Source organism: Malurus melanocephalus, unplaced genomic scaffold, assembly GCF_030028575.1.
Source record: "Malurus melanocephalus ecotype Western Australia unplaced genomic scaffold, MMel_1.1 scaffold_79, whole genome shotgun sequence".
Taxonomy (NCBI): Eukaryota; Metazoa; Chordata; class Aves; order Passeriformes; family Maluridae; genus Malurus; species Malurus melanocephalus.
This window is the reverse complement of record NW_026623311.1, coordinates 1,655,387-1,674,339: the sequence shown is the minus strand read 5'-3', so window position 1 is coordinate 1,674,339 and position 18,953 is coordinate 1,655,387. Positions and strand designations below refer to the sequence as shown.

Below are 18,953 nucleotides of genomic sequence, written 5' to 3'. Positions count from 1 at the left end.
AAGAAAGAAAGAAAGAAAGAAAGAAAGAAAGAAAGAAAGAAAGAAAGAAAGAAAGAAAGAAAGAAAGAAAGAAAGAAAGAAAGAAAGAAAGAAAGTGTGCGTGGGGCAGGGGTAGGTAGGGGGACAGGGTGAAGGTGACAGGGGTTAGATGGAAATATATCAGCCTTCCGGGGGTCCCAACGACGTCTCGTTGCTCTCCTCCATCCGGTGTTATGGGTGCTGAGGGTCCCCGCCGCTGCCGCCACGCCACCACACCATAGAGTACAGACTCCAGTGCATTAATAAACGTTTTGGGCCAGCTGGGAATGCCCACGTGTCACCCCTGCAGGGGGCTAGGTTCGACACTGTCTCTTGGAACACTGTGGATTTATTGCATTATCTCTGGTGTAGGGTCTGGGGATCCCTTCGGGGGGTCTTTGATGTGCCATGACAGCCCCTCGACTGTCCTGGATCAGCTTGTCCCGGGATACAGGGAGCCACAGCTGAGTTCCTTTGCACAGCAGAGGATGGGTGTTTCTCTGCCTCTGGTCACAGGCACACCCAAYGCCTCTCTTCTCCCCTCCCCACTCTGTGGTGAGGGTCTGTGCTGGTCTGGCAGCTGATAGCCCTGGGGGGACGATCCCCACCCGAAGTGCTAAGCGTGATCCGTTTGTGAATGTGTTCTTCCCTCCAGCTCTGAGCTGTTCCATATCTTATCTTTGATCAGCGGGCAGTGAGCAGTATAGCCAGGGTCCCATTCAAAGTTTTGGTGGTTTTTTCTGCAGCTTTTGTATAGTTTTGCTATAATATGCAAGAGGTCAGTCACGAAAATGTTTAAATCATAAGCTACGACTAATCCTGTTACGACTTTCAAACTGTTTGCCTAAAATTTAATTTATTTTAATTTATTTTTTTTTTAAAGTGTGTATCTGTTTTTCATCAGAATCCTTTGTTCTTTCATTGTCAGCACTGACAGTAGTCAAAATATCGTTGCCTCAGTTTTCCTACTGGCATAGCTAAGTCCCAGAAGCACAGCAGAGGTAGTAGGCTTAGCTGGAGTGCCTGCTTAATTTCTTTTGTTGCTCTAGAAAGTGTGAACGTTCTGCAATAAAATACCTCTAAGGTTTGGGCACGACCTCAGTGATATCTACAGTGTTTTTTTACCTGTCCTCACTTCTTTGTATTTGTGGCAGCAATTAACTCTCTGGTGGCACCTCTCTAGTTTTGAAAACACTCATTTCACCAGCTGAAAAAAGAAAGCCCAGCACAGCCAATTAATCAAAATTCCTAAAGATACTTCTACAGACAGCCAAACAGTGATCAGAAGTGATCAAGTTTTCGTGAAGGGAAAGATTTCTCAGAATGTGTTAGTTTTTGCCTTTACAGAAGGGCACCTGCCGTCACTGTTACCCATTGCCAGCTTAAGGGAAACTGCTTCAGTGTGTGACTTCACCAGCTCCAGAGCCAAGAAAAAGACAAATAGTGCTATCATCCTGCGTACCACTAACAGCAATAGATCTGCGTCCAGGCTATAAAAATTGCAAAAACCATAGGGAAGCACTTAAGATACAACTTACGAATTATTCCGGTATATTCATAAGTGTCTCTTGATTTTACAACCTACCTCAAATATGATCAATAATTAGCTTCCAATAAGTTGCTAATCACCATCTGCAAAATTTCTTCTAATGTGCTGGTGAGCTACTCACCAATGGAGTATTCAAATAAGTAAGTTATATTTTATTTGTGGTAGTGTAAATCACATGCTATCTGCATCTACTGTTTGAATAGCACACAATGATGGTCAGTCATGAAAAATCCATGAAAGTGAGTACCATATCTCTTTGCCCTTTGGAAACCAGCTGTTTTTCTGAAGAGGCTGAMGTTTCTCTTTCCTACCTTACCATGTACATACAAAGCCATGCCAAGCAGTCTCAGAAAATCCTTTCTGTAGCTTGGATAGCCCTGCTCTCTTACCTGAAATCTCTGAGCAATTCTGTGACCATTCTGAAAATCAAATACCTTTTTTTTTTTTTTTTTTTTTTTTTTTTTTTTTTTTTTTTTTTTTTTTTTTTCTGAATCCTTATTTAGTTATCCAGCTAGAGGGAAGTGGATGCTGGTTAGAGGTATGCTGCTCTGTGTCCTGTATGGTATTGAATCATGTCCTAAACATTCCAATGCAGATGGCTAAAACTTCAGTTTTATTTTTCACCTCAAAAACTAACCATAGCCAAACAAAAATAACAGTGCTCTATTTGAAAAGAGACGTTAAAGCAATACTTGAGAAAAGAATTACTGACAGTCTTACAAATGTCAGGAAAAATCAGTTGAAAGATTGAAGACTCTTAATAAGCAAATGCAGCTTAGGAGCATCCTTTCAAAAAGTTATTTAAATTGTAAAAACTCTTGAAATTTCAGGATTATCTAGAGCAATTATCTACAGTAYACACCTGTGACATAATTTATTGTCAACTGCAGATGGACTTACAGCTTAAAAGGTTGATCACAATTTCTCTGACTTATGATCAAATAGGCAGATATTCAGCAACTTGGGATTCAGACAGAATCACACAGAATTAACTAGGTTGGAAAAGACCTCTGAAATCAAGTCTGACCTGTGACCAAGCACCATCATGTCAACTAGACCATGGCACTGAGTACCACATCCAGTCTTTTCTAAAACACCTCCAGGGATAGTGACTCTACCATCTCTCTGAGCAACTCATTCCAATGCCAAATCACCTTATCTGTACTTGTTCTAATTTGTATGCCATGGATGCAATAGAAGTGGCAAAGGCTGTCACATGACTTTAATATTTTGTTGTTCCATCTAGCATAAACAGATGAGATTTTAAACGTTCTGATTTTATTACTCACCATGGAGTAATAGAAAAAACGAATTTTTCGTCGCTCTTGTTGAAAACGCAGTGTTTTTTTCTTGGAGTACATTGTCCATTACTGACAATGGACACAGCTTTGCTGCATGAAAGCATCTATGTTACAATAAATTGCTAGACTCTCTATCTTTCCACTGCCAGCCAAGAGGTTTTGCCTGCTTATGTCTTTCCTGTGGCTTATTCGATTTTTTTCCCCCAGTATGGAAAGAACATTATGCAATATACGACAGAGAAAACAACATAAATTCATGATGACTTTTTTGCCTTGTATAGGTGAAATACTTAGTAACTACTTATGCCTGTTTTTTGCCTTTATTGGTAATTCACTGTTAGCAACTAGCATATTTCACAAGTAGAACGGCTTTTGAGATGCATTCTATAATGTCTTAATAATGCTCTAGTTGAGCTTTTAAAATTGAAACAATTTGATGTCTATTATCTATGTATTACTAGTTTTTATAGAAATTTGTTTGATTTCATCTGACCTGATTAAAAGAAGAAAAAGAAGGCTACAGAAGGAAAGAAGTAATTGAGTGATACAATAGGTCTAAAATTGCTGCACTTAATTCCTTTTAATTTATTATTTCCATTCAGAATAAAGTCCCATCTGTATTTGTGGGAAATTTCTTTCTCTTCAAAGTTCATTTGATTTAATCATTCTGGTTAGGTCTGGGAGAATGCTGTTCTTATCTTGTCTTCTTTTTCCAATCACTTAAAATTTGTTTTCCAATGAACACTTATGGCCCAATAAATCCACCTGAGTCCTTAACAGATCCCTAGGAAGTTTTTGGCATCTGTTTCTTCTAAAAATATTCCATTTACTTTGTCTCAAGAAAATTTTCATGTTGTAAGTTGTGAATTTTCTGGACAAATTAATTCTAATGATATTTTTACTTAAGTGACTAAATGCTTACCAGCCCTTATGGAGTTCTGGCGCTCTGACTCTGAAACTGTAAGCAGTGGCAGAAGAAGAGAGCTTCATAGTTAATGCAAGGCATGTAAAAACTTTACGCACTACTCATAAAAATTCTCTCCTTTACTAGCACATAGCAAGAAAAAATGTATTTGACAAAATTTTTCTAATTTGAAATGCCACAAGTCAGGCATCTGAGTCCATATCTAGGCACACACTGATGATTTCTTCTTCCAAATTGATGACTGCCTGCAGCTACCACTGCTGCCATTCCAGRGGTGGTCTTTGCTCATAATGACTGACAGCAACTTCCAAGGAATTTAACTAGAAATCTAAACACATAACTTGGGTGTTTCAGATTTTAGCATGCTAGATATACCTTAGCAGGCCTGATTTAACAGATAGACATGCAGCCTTTTAATGGAAGCCTGAGCTTGTGTCTGGACAGGGACTGTTCTGTGCCTGAAACGTTGCGTTGCCCAAGTTGTTGGAATATACAAACCCAAACACTGGAAACAAATTGCTTATGTTACCACCCAGCAAACAGAGACAGAAGAGTGATAATTGTGTTGCAAAGTGTGCTGCTATGTATCTTAGCCTCCTGCAGTGGCTATGAAGCTGCTAGTGCATCACCATCAATGTGAAAGCCTGCTGTTTGGGCTGGCAGTGATGATAGAATCGGCTAGAATTGTTCTGTCTCTTTATTTCTCCATAAATGTGGAATCTGTAGAAGGGAAAGACATAGGGCACTGGTATAAGATTTTTCTCTGTTATTGATCTCCTAGAGATTCGTTTAGCCTTACAGCTGCTAAAACCATTTTCTACATCTGTGTCAAGAAAGTGGTCATACTATTCTGAATGTTAAAATTTTGTCTTACAGAAGACTGTGCATTATTTTCTGGTAAAAATCTCTAATATGCTTTCCTTTTGGATAGCAGAGCTGTGATAAGTAAAATGTATCACAAGGGCAAAAGGATGAAAAAACAAAGATCTGATGATTTTAGCGAKAGGAAGAAGGGGRARAAAAAAAGAAAATAAAATTTGCTCATCTCTCTTAGAACAAAATGTCTTGAAGATAGTCATGGAACAAACACTACTACCAAGAGACATGGTCCTGCTTACCTGAAAATGGAAAACACAGACACAGTGCTACAGAATGTATGGTTTCTGTAAATGTGTTTTGAGTGACATTAGTATCTTCTTTCCCTTGCCATTTTATGTACTGAGGTTGAATATTGTTTGGGAAAAAACAGTCTGCTGATATTTCTGAGAATCTCAGATGAGCATCAGTTAAATACTTAGCATTCAAACACTGGGGTATTTCCCCAGGATTTGAATCAGTGCTTGTTTATTTTTTGCATTCACAAAGCTGTAGATAGCCCTGGCTGTCTTTCAGAGTGCGCTGTTAGAAATCTCAGCTCTTAATATTATTTGTTGGCTGTGTTGCAGCAAATAAACAACCTTTCCTAAAATTATGAACTAAATGAACAATGAACATTAGGGGTGACACCAAGGGCCAAAAAGATGTGAGAAAGTAAAATGTATTGACAAAATGAGCTGGAATGGGAATGCTGCAGTCCAGCTTTCCTGTAATGCTGGCCTGGAGCAAGATCAGATAAAAAACAGTGTGAAGTTGTGTTTTTCATGTGGAGGGGGTTTTTAAGGCTGTTTTAACAGGCTGCACTGCATTTCTTGACTTTATCAGAGACTTAGAGCAGAAGGTGAGATTACTTAAATATTTCACTGAGATGTTCACTGTGTTGAGATTGTTCTGCTGTAAAAGCAAGAATAAAAAAGGATTATGGTTTGTGAGATGAAAATGAGGGAAAATTCCTTTGTATTTTTGATACTGTGTATATATAGTAGTAGAATGGAAAATCCTTACTCCCAGTGCAGAATCTATATGTGCTGAAACCACTAGACTAAAAAAAAAAACAAAACAAACCAACCAAACAACCAAAATTATAAATAAAATTATAAATAAAGATCTGCTGAGAACTATCACTGTGGCCAGCTGGTGTGTATGCAGTGTCCTTTGAATGGTTGTGTTCTTAGCCAGCCATGAAGAACAGCAGCTAGGTGTGTTCACAAATACTCATATCACTGCACAGTAACAGAATTTAGATGGGGCCTTTAGAGGTCATGTGGTCGACCTCTTTGCTCAAAGCAGGGCTGGATTTGCAGTTAGATCCACYTTTGGGTAAGTGCTGAGTGTTTCTCTGACTGGCAGCCTTTCAGGGCATCCAGCTCCATTGCTTGAACATTCTCACAGCTAATCTTTTTGTATCAAATAGGAATTTGCCTTGGTATAGCCTTACATTCATTGCCTCTTGTGCTTCTAAGTAATATTCAGGATCAGTCTGGCTCTGTCTCCTCCACAGCTACTGTGTAAGTAGTTGAAGACAGCAAGTAGATCCCTCCTTAATCATCTCTTCTTCCAGCTAAATGAGCTGAATTCCCTCAGGTTCTTCTTGTGTGTCATATGCTTGACGAATTGTTTTGGTGAACCTTTGCTAAAATTTGGTGAACCTTTGCTTTTTCTTTTACTGGGGATCTCACACAACTCCATTTCTTCCAGTGACCTGAGCTGAAATTTCTATTTAACTCCAAAATAGTTGGAMAATATCAATATATTTCCAACACATAAAGGGTGTATATTGTTGATACATGATCCACCTGTAAGATTTCTAAACCAAGAAAAACACGGTTCTAAAAGTTAAAAATGTTCTCCATACTGATTTGAAGATAAACTCAGGAAATGGAAAGAAAATGTGGTTGGAGAAAAGTCATGTTGATGGCAGGGCCACACTCTCTGAGGCGGTATCCATTCCAAGTTTTCAAGTTGCAGGTTGGTCTCAAAACACATCTATTATAAGAAGTTTGCATGGAGGAAAGTCTAAATTCTTCTCTTTTCATAGGACTTCAAATCCTTGCAGGAAGATATAGTCATGCCCATGTGGTCACCTTTCACAGTCATGCCTTCCTGGATCTTTTGCTTTTAAGATGCTCTCTGTATTCTTTGCCACTCTTGCATCTATAGTGTTGCATTTCCACAATGAAGGCTGTTAGGAAGTTTTTGTGGGTCTCTGAATTTATTTACAATCATCTTTCCAAGCTAATCTAAGGATGACCTAAGACTAAAATTGTTGAYCTGATTAATGCAATGTCCACTGTGAAAGGTTTAAGCAAAGAAAGAGCTAATGATCTCTTGAGATGCAGTAAATTTCTGAAAATAAAACAAAATGCAAAATTGGAGGGAGTTTTGAGAAAGTTGCTCATTTTTGTTGTATCAAAAGGTTGATAGAGAGATTTTGTAAAATACATAGAACTTCTAGAGGAATTATGGCTACATTAGGAAGATATGTAAGTGTAATACTTCTCAAAAAAGGTATGGTTTAGCTGTTGGGAATTGTAGTTCAAAAGCTGATCATATCTGTCACACTCAAGCCTAACAACTACATACTTGGTGTCCTTAGGAATATCTAAAGGATGATTAGTATGTGAATATCCTTGTACAATATCTTCCATGCAGTTCTGTGCTAAGTCTGCTGCCAGAAACCCCTTGAAAGAAAGGGATYATATATCTTCACGCTGACTTTTGTTAAGCTATCACCTACACAAATGATTACATGCTAGATACACTAATGTCCTTTTAGATTTCGGCTGCTGACCTTGCTGTGTAGTGCAGTGCAATGATGCTAGTTGGCATCAGTCGGTCCTCCAGTGCATAATAAAGCCCCTAGGCACATTTGAAGTCTGTCACATGTTGAGAACATGGCTGTCTGCTAAGAAAAAGAAAATAAGTGCCACATTTGATCATTATTGTGTTTTATAGCACAGTAACTGACTAAACAGGGTATTGAAAATTCAATAATGTATAACCTTGATTCTCCAGAATATGCAAGTACATGGTTGTATGTGTTAAACATTACAACAAACCAATATCTGAGATGCAATTCTGATTACAATCAGTGTCATTTGCCCTGTCCATCTAAATTTAAGTATCCAAAAAAGCATGCATGAAACAAATGCTTTCAGTTTCTTCATTCTTTAATCATTGAAGTAATGATGTAAACATTAGCTCTAGTAAATCATAGTATTGTGAATAATGCACAGATAATTCTCATTGTTACTTGTGGATTTTTAGAGCACTTTAATGAAGTTGTTGGAGAGTGATTCGCTCTGTCTTTTTTACTGAGCAAAAACTAGGGACCATATCCTGTGTGCTTCTTTATTTTGCTGTTCCAGAAGATACTAATTTTACAAGCTTGAATTCCCATATTGTAGAGGCATGGGGTCCTGCCATGTTTCTCGTTAACAGTGGCTTACACATTTCACGTGCCAGAAGCATGTATAAGTTTCGTGTAAATATTGAGGATATAATATCCTGATCTGAGAAAGGCTCTGAACATGTGCTAGGGCTTTGCTGAAGTCAGCAAGAGTTAAATACATGATTAAGAGTTAATCAAGGATATATCTGTCCTTGCTGAACTAGCAGCTCCGTGGTAGAAGGAATAGATTATACTTAATTCTTTGAGAGTATTTCTCTGTGGTATAACACTTCTTGCTTTGAAGAAATAAGAGTCATGATGTAACCTCATGGAGGCCTCACAGCCTCCGTTTAAGGCACATATATGTCTGTCTTTAAAGCAAAAGTTATCCTCTTCAGATGTTAATGAACTTGCCAATGTCTGAAGTAACAAAATAAGGAAAGAACAAAAAGACTGAAATTTTATTTTTAATATAAATTGATAAAAAYGCAATTTTGTCCTTATTTTTCCTGAATTTTCCCAAAATTCATTTGAATGTTAAAGAAATACAAATATTGTCTCTTTTATGAATTTTTCTTTTATGCACTTTTTTATAGTTCACATTTCTAAGTAGAAAAACGGTTCCCAAAATTTTAAGGATGAGTTTACATGAAGTCTGTTCAATAGATTCTTTGCATCTGATATTGAAGAAGGATGAAGCAATTGTTTGCAAATGTTGGATGTTTATCAAAAAGCATTGTTTCTTGACTAAAATATTGCTTTGTTCTGACCACAAGGGTGTGCAAATGCCTGCAAGTTTGTGTGTCTGCATGAGAATGCAATGACATGGTTATAAATATTATTTTTCTGACCAACAGATATTTCCTGGACTGATTCTCTCAGATATTAAGCCTGCCAAAAGAATGAAGTTCAAGACAGTCTGCTATCTGCTTGTGCAGCTCATGCACTGTCGCAAGATGTTCAAAGCCGAGATCCCTTTCTCCAATGTCATGACATGTGAGGATGATGATAAGGTAATCCATGTGAGCAGAGTGCACTTTTTGGGCATCAGTTCCAGGACTGCATCAAGCAGACCATCTTTGAGAATATATGGCGTGATGTTACCAAGTGATAAAGAAGTTTATAGTGTCCCTCCTGGAGCTAGAACAAGCTAATTCTCACAGTAATGACAAAAATTAATTATAAAAAGGCCTCAAATTTGGARCTGCTCTTGAAATAGCCAGCATAGGTGTCCTGTATGACTTCTATTAAGGGCTTCTTTCACAGGAAATAGAATTTCTGAGGCTGTTTCTATCCTTTTAAACATGTATTCTTCTGCCCATCCATGTCTGAAGTTGATGGTGGCAAATGCAAACCAACAGAATAATTTTGTGTCTCTAGATGGTTTTCTGAAATAAGAAAGGCAACTGATTTGCCAAAATCCCTCTTAGTCCTTAATACAAATCCTAAACATAGAAATCCTTAATACAAATATGAATTCAGCTTTCTTGGATGCCTGGTAATGCTGTAAATCAAGATTTCTTTACATACTAGCAGCCTGGTTTGCTTATTTCCTGTTTATGAATGCASTCAGAAATTTATGGACAAAAGCTTTGAGAGTTGCTTGTTCCATTTTCTTTGACAGCAGGTGGCAATATTACACAGGTCACTTCACCAGTGAGTGGTGGCACATGAGCATTGGAATCAGTAATTCAGCTTGACTGATTGCTTCAACTTTTCTCTCTTTTTTTTCATCTTTTGAAGATTCACTATAAATCTCACTTTCAGAAAGCATTTGAATTTTCATATTTTGCATTTTACATGAGCTTGTGTTTCCTCTGCAGGAAAAAAAGGGAGAAAAGTGAATAAATTCCTTTAAAACAGCTTTTCAATGAAGACACTCAGAAACTCCAGATTTTTGATTTTGAAATTGGCCATGTAGAAAGCCTTCAAATTGTGAGCTAGTGCTATCTTTGAGTTTTAGAAGAAGTAACCCACACATTCTTTGAAGCATATGTAATATTTTACATTGTGTCTTATGTATATGTACATATAAATATACACAGGAAATCCCCATGTTAGGGGGATTACTAATGAAATGATGAAATAATGAATGATGAAATTTTTTCATACCAGGATGTTGGCAGGGAAGTTCCACAATGCTATCTATTGTTCTGAGCTTTTGTAACTTTTATGAACACATCATGGATTTATATTATATTAATACAAATACACAGTGTCACTTCAGTCCTCAAATCATGTAAATAATGTAGAACAGGTGGCATCTTTAAAGGCCTTGAAGGCAGTACATTTATGAGAAGTATAACTACTGGATTTTGATGGCATATAAGACATGATATAAGTCAACTGTGAGAAATAATCATAAAGATACAAATAAGAGACCTAGAGGAAATTGATATAGGTAAGAAACAGCTATTCTGATTAAGAATAGAAGCTTAAACCCTGTTTCAAAGTGGCAGAATAGATAATACCATTTTTTCCATATATCAGAATAAGACTCTTATTCATCTACCCTCATTTCAGGTTTTAAAGTGAAGAAAGATTTATTTAAATGCTATTTTCCTCACCCCTGTTGGTATACTGTAGACTTTAWTTTGAATTGTAAAAAATCCCTGAAGATATAGTTCTGCTGCAGCATAGGCAATATATATGTTGACTAATTATACTTTATCGAGAGCAAAATTTGTATGTCTCACAGTATTCCAAAAGCACTCAGTTTCCCTAAAAATTAGTTGTACAAATGTCTTCTTCATGACAGCAAATTCATCTCTATTTAGAAACACTGAAAATAGTTGTTTCGCTGGCAGTTTAAGATGTCTAATCCATATATGTCCCCAAGATTAGTTTTCATGTTGAAACAATTCACTCTTACACCACAGGATTTGCCAGGTAAAGGGATCTAACAGTTTGAAAAAAAATGTGACCTTGTAAGTGTTTACTGCTGCTGTAACCTCCTCTCTACACGTAAAGCCAGCAAAGCAAGACTTTGAAAGTTACTTTATCTTTGCTAAGGCTCATTTTTTTTTACAAACAGAAAACTAAGGTATTAGTCAGCTGATAGCCCTTCCCACTATTCATGAGTATTCAGATATAATATACATATGAGCTATGCAAGGTAATGAACTGCTGTAGTTCACAATTTGTTCACTGATGAGGTACTTCTAAGAATCTCTTGTAAAATAAGAAAGGAAACTGCCATTCCTGCAAGATTATTTAGTGATCACCATCTTTTTTTACCATCTGGATTAAAAGGATATGTTGTATGGCCTCTAGAGTGGGCTATTGAGGACTGAGTGTTCTGAAGAGAGAAATTTTGTTTTCTTCTTTAATATCTTTCTAAGAGTCTACTTATTACATCCTGAGTAGACTTGTTATTTCATCATGTTTACAGTTATCTTGAACTCTGCAGATATTAGGTAAAAAATATTCCTTTAACTTTACAGAAATAGTAGAAATTGCCTGAGCTTGGTTGTCAAAACTCTTCTGGGAAGTAAGGCTTGGCCCCTGTCTAGTCACAGTAGTACAGATCTAGCCATAATGGTTTTGATTAAAGTGCTTTCAAGGGAAGGTGGCCACCAGGCTGAGATGCTGCTCACTGTCTTATGAGTGCATTCTGTGAAAAGGGAGATGGCTTGTTCCAAAATCCTTTTCAGATGTGCTCTGTGATAAATCTTTTCCATTGGAAAAGACTGTGATCATCAGTGTGCTATCTCAGCCATGGAGGAGCCAGTAAGGCACATGTTAGCTCTGGTAGTTTATTGGATGGCTTCACCTGGATCTGCAAGTGCACTTGAGGCACACTCAAGAGGTGCAAACAAGAGAGCCAGCTGAATTGAGTTGAAGATAACAACACTTGAAATTTCAGACCCTCTGTAGTCACATGTGGTCACTGTGCAAGACTTTAAGGTAAACTATATTTTTGAAATATGTATTGTTATCTAGACCGTAGAGCTTTTTCTGTATCATGAAGAACCAGGTTATCTTGTCTACAAGATGTTCAGAGCTCCATGTCTTCTGTCAAGAAAAAAAACTAAAACAAAACAGTCATGCAAGGTGAAGTCACCCTGATTGGGAGCAAACTGATTATTTCCTCAGTGGCAGAGGAGTGTCAGGGCCATATGTGGAAAGAATTTTCGGATTAAAATCCTGGAATGAAGTGGGGATTGATTTGAATGWTATAATGATTTCAGCTGAGGAGCTTTAAAAATGTGACATTCACACTGAGTTAAGAACTCTGTCTTTTCTAGTTGCTCTGTTTAATGAATTCCACAGCCTCTCTGTGAGCTTGAAGCAATATGAACAGCAATGAAAAATTTCAAAGCTAATAAAATCTGTGCTTCTTTCATCTGTACTACAGAGGAGAGCATTAAGGACAGCCTCTGAAAAACTCAGGAATCGTTCCTCTTTTTCTACCAATGTTGTATACAACACTCCAGGAACCCGAGTAAACAGATATATCAGTCGCTTGATAGAGGCCCGGCAAACTGAGTCCGAGATGGCTGACTTGAACTTCATTACCCTGAAGTATAAGCAAATTGAGCGTGAAAATAAAGTAAGGGGGTTTAAAATTATTTTTACTAATTTCACTGACCATGAGCCAACTAATATCGGGGGTTGTATGTGTTTAATGCAACGTTTAAGTTCCACTCAATATCTTTAAATACTCCAGTGGACTGTCTCTCAGTTAAGAGGAAACACTTGAAGAGGATAAAAAGAAAGATTGGTATTGTCCTACTTATCAAGATCCTACTCCATGCTATATATTCTGTGTTTTGGTTTTTCTTTTGCTTCTCCAAACTGCCTGAGTCACCTGTTTAATGCTGTTTCATTGGGATATGTCTGCCTRCTCACTCATCTGCTCTGGAGAAGTATTAATAACAAGAAGATGCATAGGTAGCCTGAGAAGCATTGATCCAGAAAGTCTAGAAAATGGATTAAAAAAAAATTAAATCTCTGGACAATATTATAATCTTATACCAGCATGACTCTTCTGAAAGCAGGGGATTTACTCCAGGCTTAAAAGCATGCATATGAACTAACAATTATTCCTATCTTGTAGGGTCAGGGTTTTTTTTTTTTGTTTTGTTTTGTGGTTTTTTTTTTTAACGAATACAAATTGTTTGTATTTATAGCCTTTAGTTCATGTGTTTGAAAAAGCAAAAGTGTTATGGTTTTGAATTAATTTGGCAGTAGCATTTATTTTTCCACTGTAAATCTCTTTACAGTCTAAGATTTCATGTCGCTACTCTTTCAGTTAAAAGGCTGTGTGCCATAAAGGACCAAAAGTTTCTAAGATTTTGAGTATAAATTATGATTTCAAGTTTCCAAAGTAATTAATTATTTGAYTGTAATATTTTCTTTTCAAGATAGAAAATCTCCTAGTTTAAATAAGATTGAACTTTGGATCTTTCTGAGAAAACACTTATGTGTTTTCACACCTCAAAATCATCTTGTTAATATGGTAGCTTAGTGGAATCAGGGACAGTAGCTGCTCGAAACTGAGCCTAGCTGCCTACATGTCCACTCATTAGTGTCCTGTCCTGAGCAGCTGAGGTTAAGGGGTTTCTTGAAGGCAGAACCAAGGGGTGTTTGGCCTTTTCTTATGATGAGAAAGGAGATTGAAGTGCCATCCCCTTCTGGTTCAAAGTGGCTGAACACTTTCCTGAAAAGATAACCTTATATCTGAGCCTAACCCAATTTTGACTAGTTAAGGGTGAAACTGAAGTCTGTCAAGGAAAATGCTGTGTAGACTTGCCTTATCTGTTTTTTTCATGGAAATTATGATTGTAAACCAGGTAGGGACTTGTTTTATTTTAGGACGTAGTTCTTTCTTACAGAGAATGGACAAGTATGAGTTTCTGGGTATATATAAAATATTTACTGTCTTAATTTCTTCCTTTCTTTAACAGTACTACCAGCTTCAGGATGAGTACTTCACCAGTGCTGTAGTTCTCTCACTAATTCTAGCTGCCTTATTTGGCCTTGTCTACCTTCTAATAATACCACAGTAAGTTTCTGTCTTTTGCCATCTTTACTCAAAGTGGAACATCCTCAGACAWCCTGTCAGGTCAAAAATTAAAGTCTTTGGAACAGGAATGGGCACGTAGGTTGGTATCTTCTCACAAAGGAGATTATACCCTCAGTCTAATTATCTCTTTCATTTGTCCAAAGGAGACACTTTTTAATCTTATTTTTTTCTTTTGTAGAATGACGCGCTTAGAAAAAATCGCATTTCAGTGGTTATTTTTGACTTACTTAAAGTATTTCTGCATTACAAAAAAAAAAGGTGTTACTGCAGCTTTTCTAAACATGTTTGTGGTACTTTGGATTAAGTACTTCAGGTATTGATAGCAACATAGATAAAGCCATACAGAATTTAATGGGAACTAAGTACTGAAAGTATCCATCCATCTGTATTGAGGTCTGCATTTATAACCTTCACTGAGGTTTTTGGTATCAACAGTATTCCTGCATAAACTGCCTAGTACATAGTTTGGCTAGCACACATAACTTGCAATCCCACCTTGACTGGACTAAAGCAAACATAACCGAATGATGTATTTGCAAAGTGTCCTATGCCTATTGTTGAGTGGTTACATAATGATTACTTCAGATTTTGTAAGTTCTATCTGAATGTTTGCTAAATAAAAAGTAATTAGACCACTTTCAAATCCAGAGTTTATAATAAGTAGATAGAATTGTGTGTAAGGTATAAAAATTACCAGTATTGAACTCTTTTCAGATTAGAATATCAAAATATTAAAAATAAACTTTATTCACTTTTACTAATTATTAGGATTTCAGTGGGAATACAACTGGCCACAGCATAATGCTTTTGAAAATGTCATTTAAATTATGGTCTTTTCTATTAAGAAATCCCCAGTCAGAATAATACTTTTATATTCTATTATTTCTGGTTGAAAGATTGAAAAACACTTTTTTCACTTTAATAAAATACAAATATTAATTTCTAATATAGTACCTTTCATCTTAAGAACTCAAAGTCACTGACAAGACTCATCATTTACGTTAACATTTCCAGGCTAATGACTCTGCTGACTAATTGGAGCATTATTAAGAAGCCTTTCACCCTCTTCTGCAGTAAGCTACAGCTGCAGTACATGGAAGTTTTGAACAAGGAGAAACAGAGTATTAGTGTAGTTGAAACTCAAATTAATTTTTATGAATCATATAATAACCTTTTCAAAAGCTACTTTCACTTAAAAACAGCTGGACAGAGATTCAGTTTAAGTCCTGATCTGACAGACACTCAAGCTCCAGCAGAATATCACCACTGAAGGTCATGAAGAAGTTCTGGGTTAGTTAAAAAAGACACCCACTGAAGGCTCCTAAGTTCTTTCTTCTTGTGTTTGGGTGGTGGCTTCATACAGCCAAGTTATTGTTCTTCTTGGGCCCTTCTCTCACTGTGGCACAGATACAAACATGAGATAAATGAAAACTTGGGAAGTATAGGAAAATTTCCCCTCTTTCCAGAATTTGGAGCTTTACATTGCTCCATAGATTGCCGAAGTATGCATATAGATATGGCCAGAGAATGCGAAAGCCAAGACAAGACTTGTAATATGTTTTTCTAATGGGATAAGTGAGATACCACAATATATCAAGGAGGAGGTTCAAACTCTAGGCAAGAAAATGTCATATGAATGTCAGTTGCTGCCTAAATATGCAGTAATCAATGGGCTTGCCATTCTCACAATTTCTATCACCATTTGAGCAAAACCTTCTTAACTGAAGACTCATTTTACATCCCCAGATGGAGTTGATGAAAGTAAGGCTATGTTCCTGTCACCCTAAGCACTCCARTTATGGAGGAACACATGCAATGTAGCCACTAAAAGCCTTGACTGTGAACCCTTCTAATGTCTTATTCTATGTTCATTTTTTGATTATTTTTTTTAAATGGAGCTCTGTTTAGATGCCAACCCAAATGCCTGTCAGGGTTCCGCTCAGCACTAGTGTCAGTATGTGGCTATTGCTGCCTTATAAGATGTTCAAGACATGTCTCCTGTATTCTTTTCTAGCATGCTACTATCCTGAATACAAATGAATTCTTTAGAGGCATGGGAGCCTGCCTCAATTAATACTTGTATTCAGAATCCACAACGATAGCACCCAGAGTCGCCTTCCTATTCTGGGCATACATACTACCCCTCAGAATTCTCCCTGTTCCTGTATCAATAGGAACTGTTAAATGAATTTGAAGTCAAACAGTTAGAAAGTCTACAGGAGAATTGCACACTTCTGCTGTTAGAAATCCTGTGTAAGCAATCTTTCCGCAGTATTTGTCAAGGGCATGTATTTACCTGAATCCATAGCTCACATGGCTTCTGGACTGCCTGGCTTGTTCTCACACATTAGAAAAGAAGGTGTGAAAATCACATTATGCTGTTGTCATACAGCCCTGGTTCCATGGTTGGCATGGGGCCAGGCTGCCCCAAGCAGAAATCAAATGCATCAGAACTGGTGGACTAATTTTTGTCAGCTTGTTGGCATAAGGTGCTTTTCCAAGAGAAGTTCTATGGAGAAAGAAAGTTCTTGGTTTGCACCCCTCTTTTCATGAAGARCAAGCCTATTGTGATAGATCAGAAGAGGCAAGATTTGGAATTTAAAATTTATTACAGCATCTTTGTGAAAGATTTGGCTAACCATTGAGAAAGACTCAAAAGGAGGAGTTGTTGTGTTTCATTAGAAGGCAGTCTGGTCTGATTTTATTTGACTTGATAAGTGTCTTAATTGAATGACCATTGATTTCTGAATCTTTGAGAAAGAGAGATTAGAAGGAAAATGCATCTAGTAACTGTTAACACAGCTGCCAAGGCCAAGAAATTGAGTTACATACTCCCTTTACAAGAGTCATTATGCTGAATATTTTGCATTAGCCTACAATTAGAAAATATATCTCCTGTTATACCAAACATTTGAATTTTGAGGTGCTTTGATCTCCTTGCTGAGGTCAGAGTGGGGGGGACCATATACCGCAGAATTTACTAATTTCTTAGTCTTGAGATCAGTGGACTTTACTGTTAAATTTCCATTGTGTTGATTAGTATAACAGCATGGTTGAGKAGGAGATCCTCCACCATTTATTTAAAATAGTATTTCAGAAGGGCCCCAAATAGCAGTTTGTTCTCATCTACTGGTGAGTTGAATTGCATTACTTCTATTGTGTTTTGATTCTAGGAGTACCATAGTTCTTGTTCTCCTGGTGTTCTGCATATGCTTCCTAGTGGCTTGTATAATGTATCTACATGTCACACGAGTACAAGTAAGTGATTTAAGATTTTGTGACTATTCTTCTTTTTGGTGGCCGTGATATGTTTGTCCTTTCAAGCCACCAGTATATGCTTCACAGATTCATAGATCGAAATCTATGTGCTTTAAAGTTCCTTGGTAAGTAATGTATTAAACACTTAAAAACCAAAGATAAATCGTCTGAAAGTAGACATTTTACATGAGTAAAATTCTACGCTTTCTTTTTTGCTAAATCTTCCCTGAACACCTACTTCTAAATACTGTCTTCAGATAAACTGCTTTAACCTGAGTTTTACTCCTTTCTGACTGCAAAGCACATTAGTACTCCTTTTAATTCCTACTGCTATCTGGGTGTAAAGTCCTGCTAAATTCCCCTCTGTTTTCAAATTTTTTCCTGCCAAAACAGCAGATGTTTTGATAGGAAAGCACAAGGTTTTGCACACACCATCCTTGGCCTTTTCAAAACCTTTAGTAATGATTAATTCTCCTGCATTATATTTTCACAACAGTAGTGATGCAGGACATTTGGTTATTTTAGGGGAGAAATAGGTCTGCCAGATCAGAATAATACATCTACAGGCTAGTTTTCTGATGAAAGTAGTGGAATAATCTAAATTTAGTCTTTTCAGATAAATATCAGGAGAAAACACATACACAATTAATCAACTTTGCTGATTAGCGCACACTAATTTTAATTTTAAAAAATGCCCTTGGCAGGAGAAAAGAGTTTTTTTACAGAAACATAAATAGTATATTAACAGAGTATCAGGTACAGAACAGAATCTTTTTATAAACTTACAAAATTATTTGGGAGTAATTTTGTTATCTTTCTTTTTTTATTAGGGCAGAGTAGTTTTTTATCTGTTCTCCTCTCTCTAGATGGTAGAAATGCAGATGAAGTTTGTGGGAAGTAACTGGTCTTTACATCATTTCCCTGGAGCTAGTACAAACTTAAGAAGTGTTCCATCTGTTTGTCAGTCAAAAAAATTTGTATTTGTTTCAGGTTCTCCTAGAGATTCAATACTATACAAGATTAAATCCAGCACTGGAGAAATAGAGAAATATAAAACCTTAGAATATCACAATTTAAAATTTTGTGACAAAAATTTGTCTTATATAATAAATAAAATTAAATTAATATGGCGTGGATAATGGATGTAGAATTGCAAAAAAAAAATCATTTCCCTATTTTAATCAGTCATCTGGCACTTATTTTCTCTTTCAATCTGCAGAACTGTACACAGCCTGACAGATTTACCTACTCTTCCTCTCTCACATTCTGTCACAGCCCTCATAACACAGCCCTCATAACACCAAGATCTTGACAATTAACAGTGTGATAAATGGAGTTATGGTAAAAATGGAGATAAACAAAACATTCAAAAGACTGCATTTCACCAGATTTTTTGTTCTCTACTGCTGTTTCTGACAAATTCAATGTTTTTATGAATCATGATAATTAAAACTACCCTGGCATTTTACATGCTTGTTATAACAGAAGACGCATATGCCACTCCAAAATTCTATGGTATCACACTATGTTCTCTTGGATCACATTTTGGGGCTGAAGGCAAGGCAAAAGTTGCTTTGGGTATTTTCCCCATGAGAGCAAAATTAAAT

General features: G+C 36.7%; 1 protein-coding gene across 1 annotated transcript in view; it reads left to right on the top strand.

Annotated features, from left to right (window-relative positions):
• ADCY1 (adenylate cyclase 1) overlaps positions 1 to 18,953 on the top strand; it is a 147,441-nt gene that overhangs the window by 105,178 nt on the left and 23,310 nt on the right. Inside the window, exons 8-11 of the mRNA XM_057367480.1 lie at positions 8,918 to 9,073; positions 12,418 to 12,612; positions 13,970 to 14,067; positions 17,262 to 17,346. Of these exons, the coding sequence (XP_057223463.1) occupies positions 8,918 to 9,073; positions 12,418 to 12,612; positions 13,970 to 14,067; positions 17,262 to 17,346 (534 nt within the window). The remainder of the gene's footprint in view (positions 1 to 8,917; positions 9,074 to 12,417; positions 12,613 to 13,969; positions 14,068 to 17,261; positions 17,347 to 18,953) is intronic.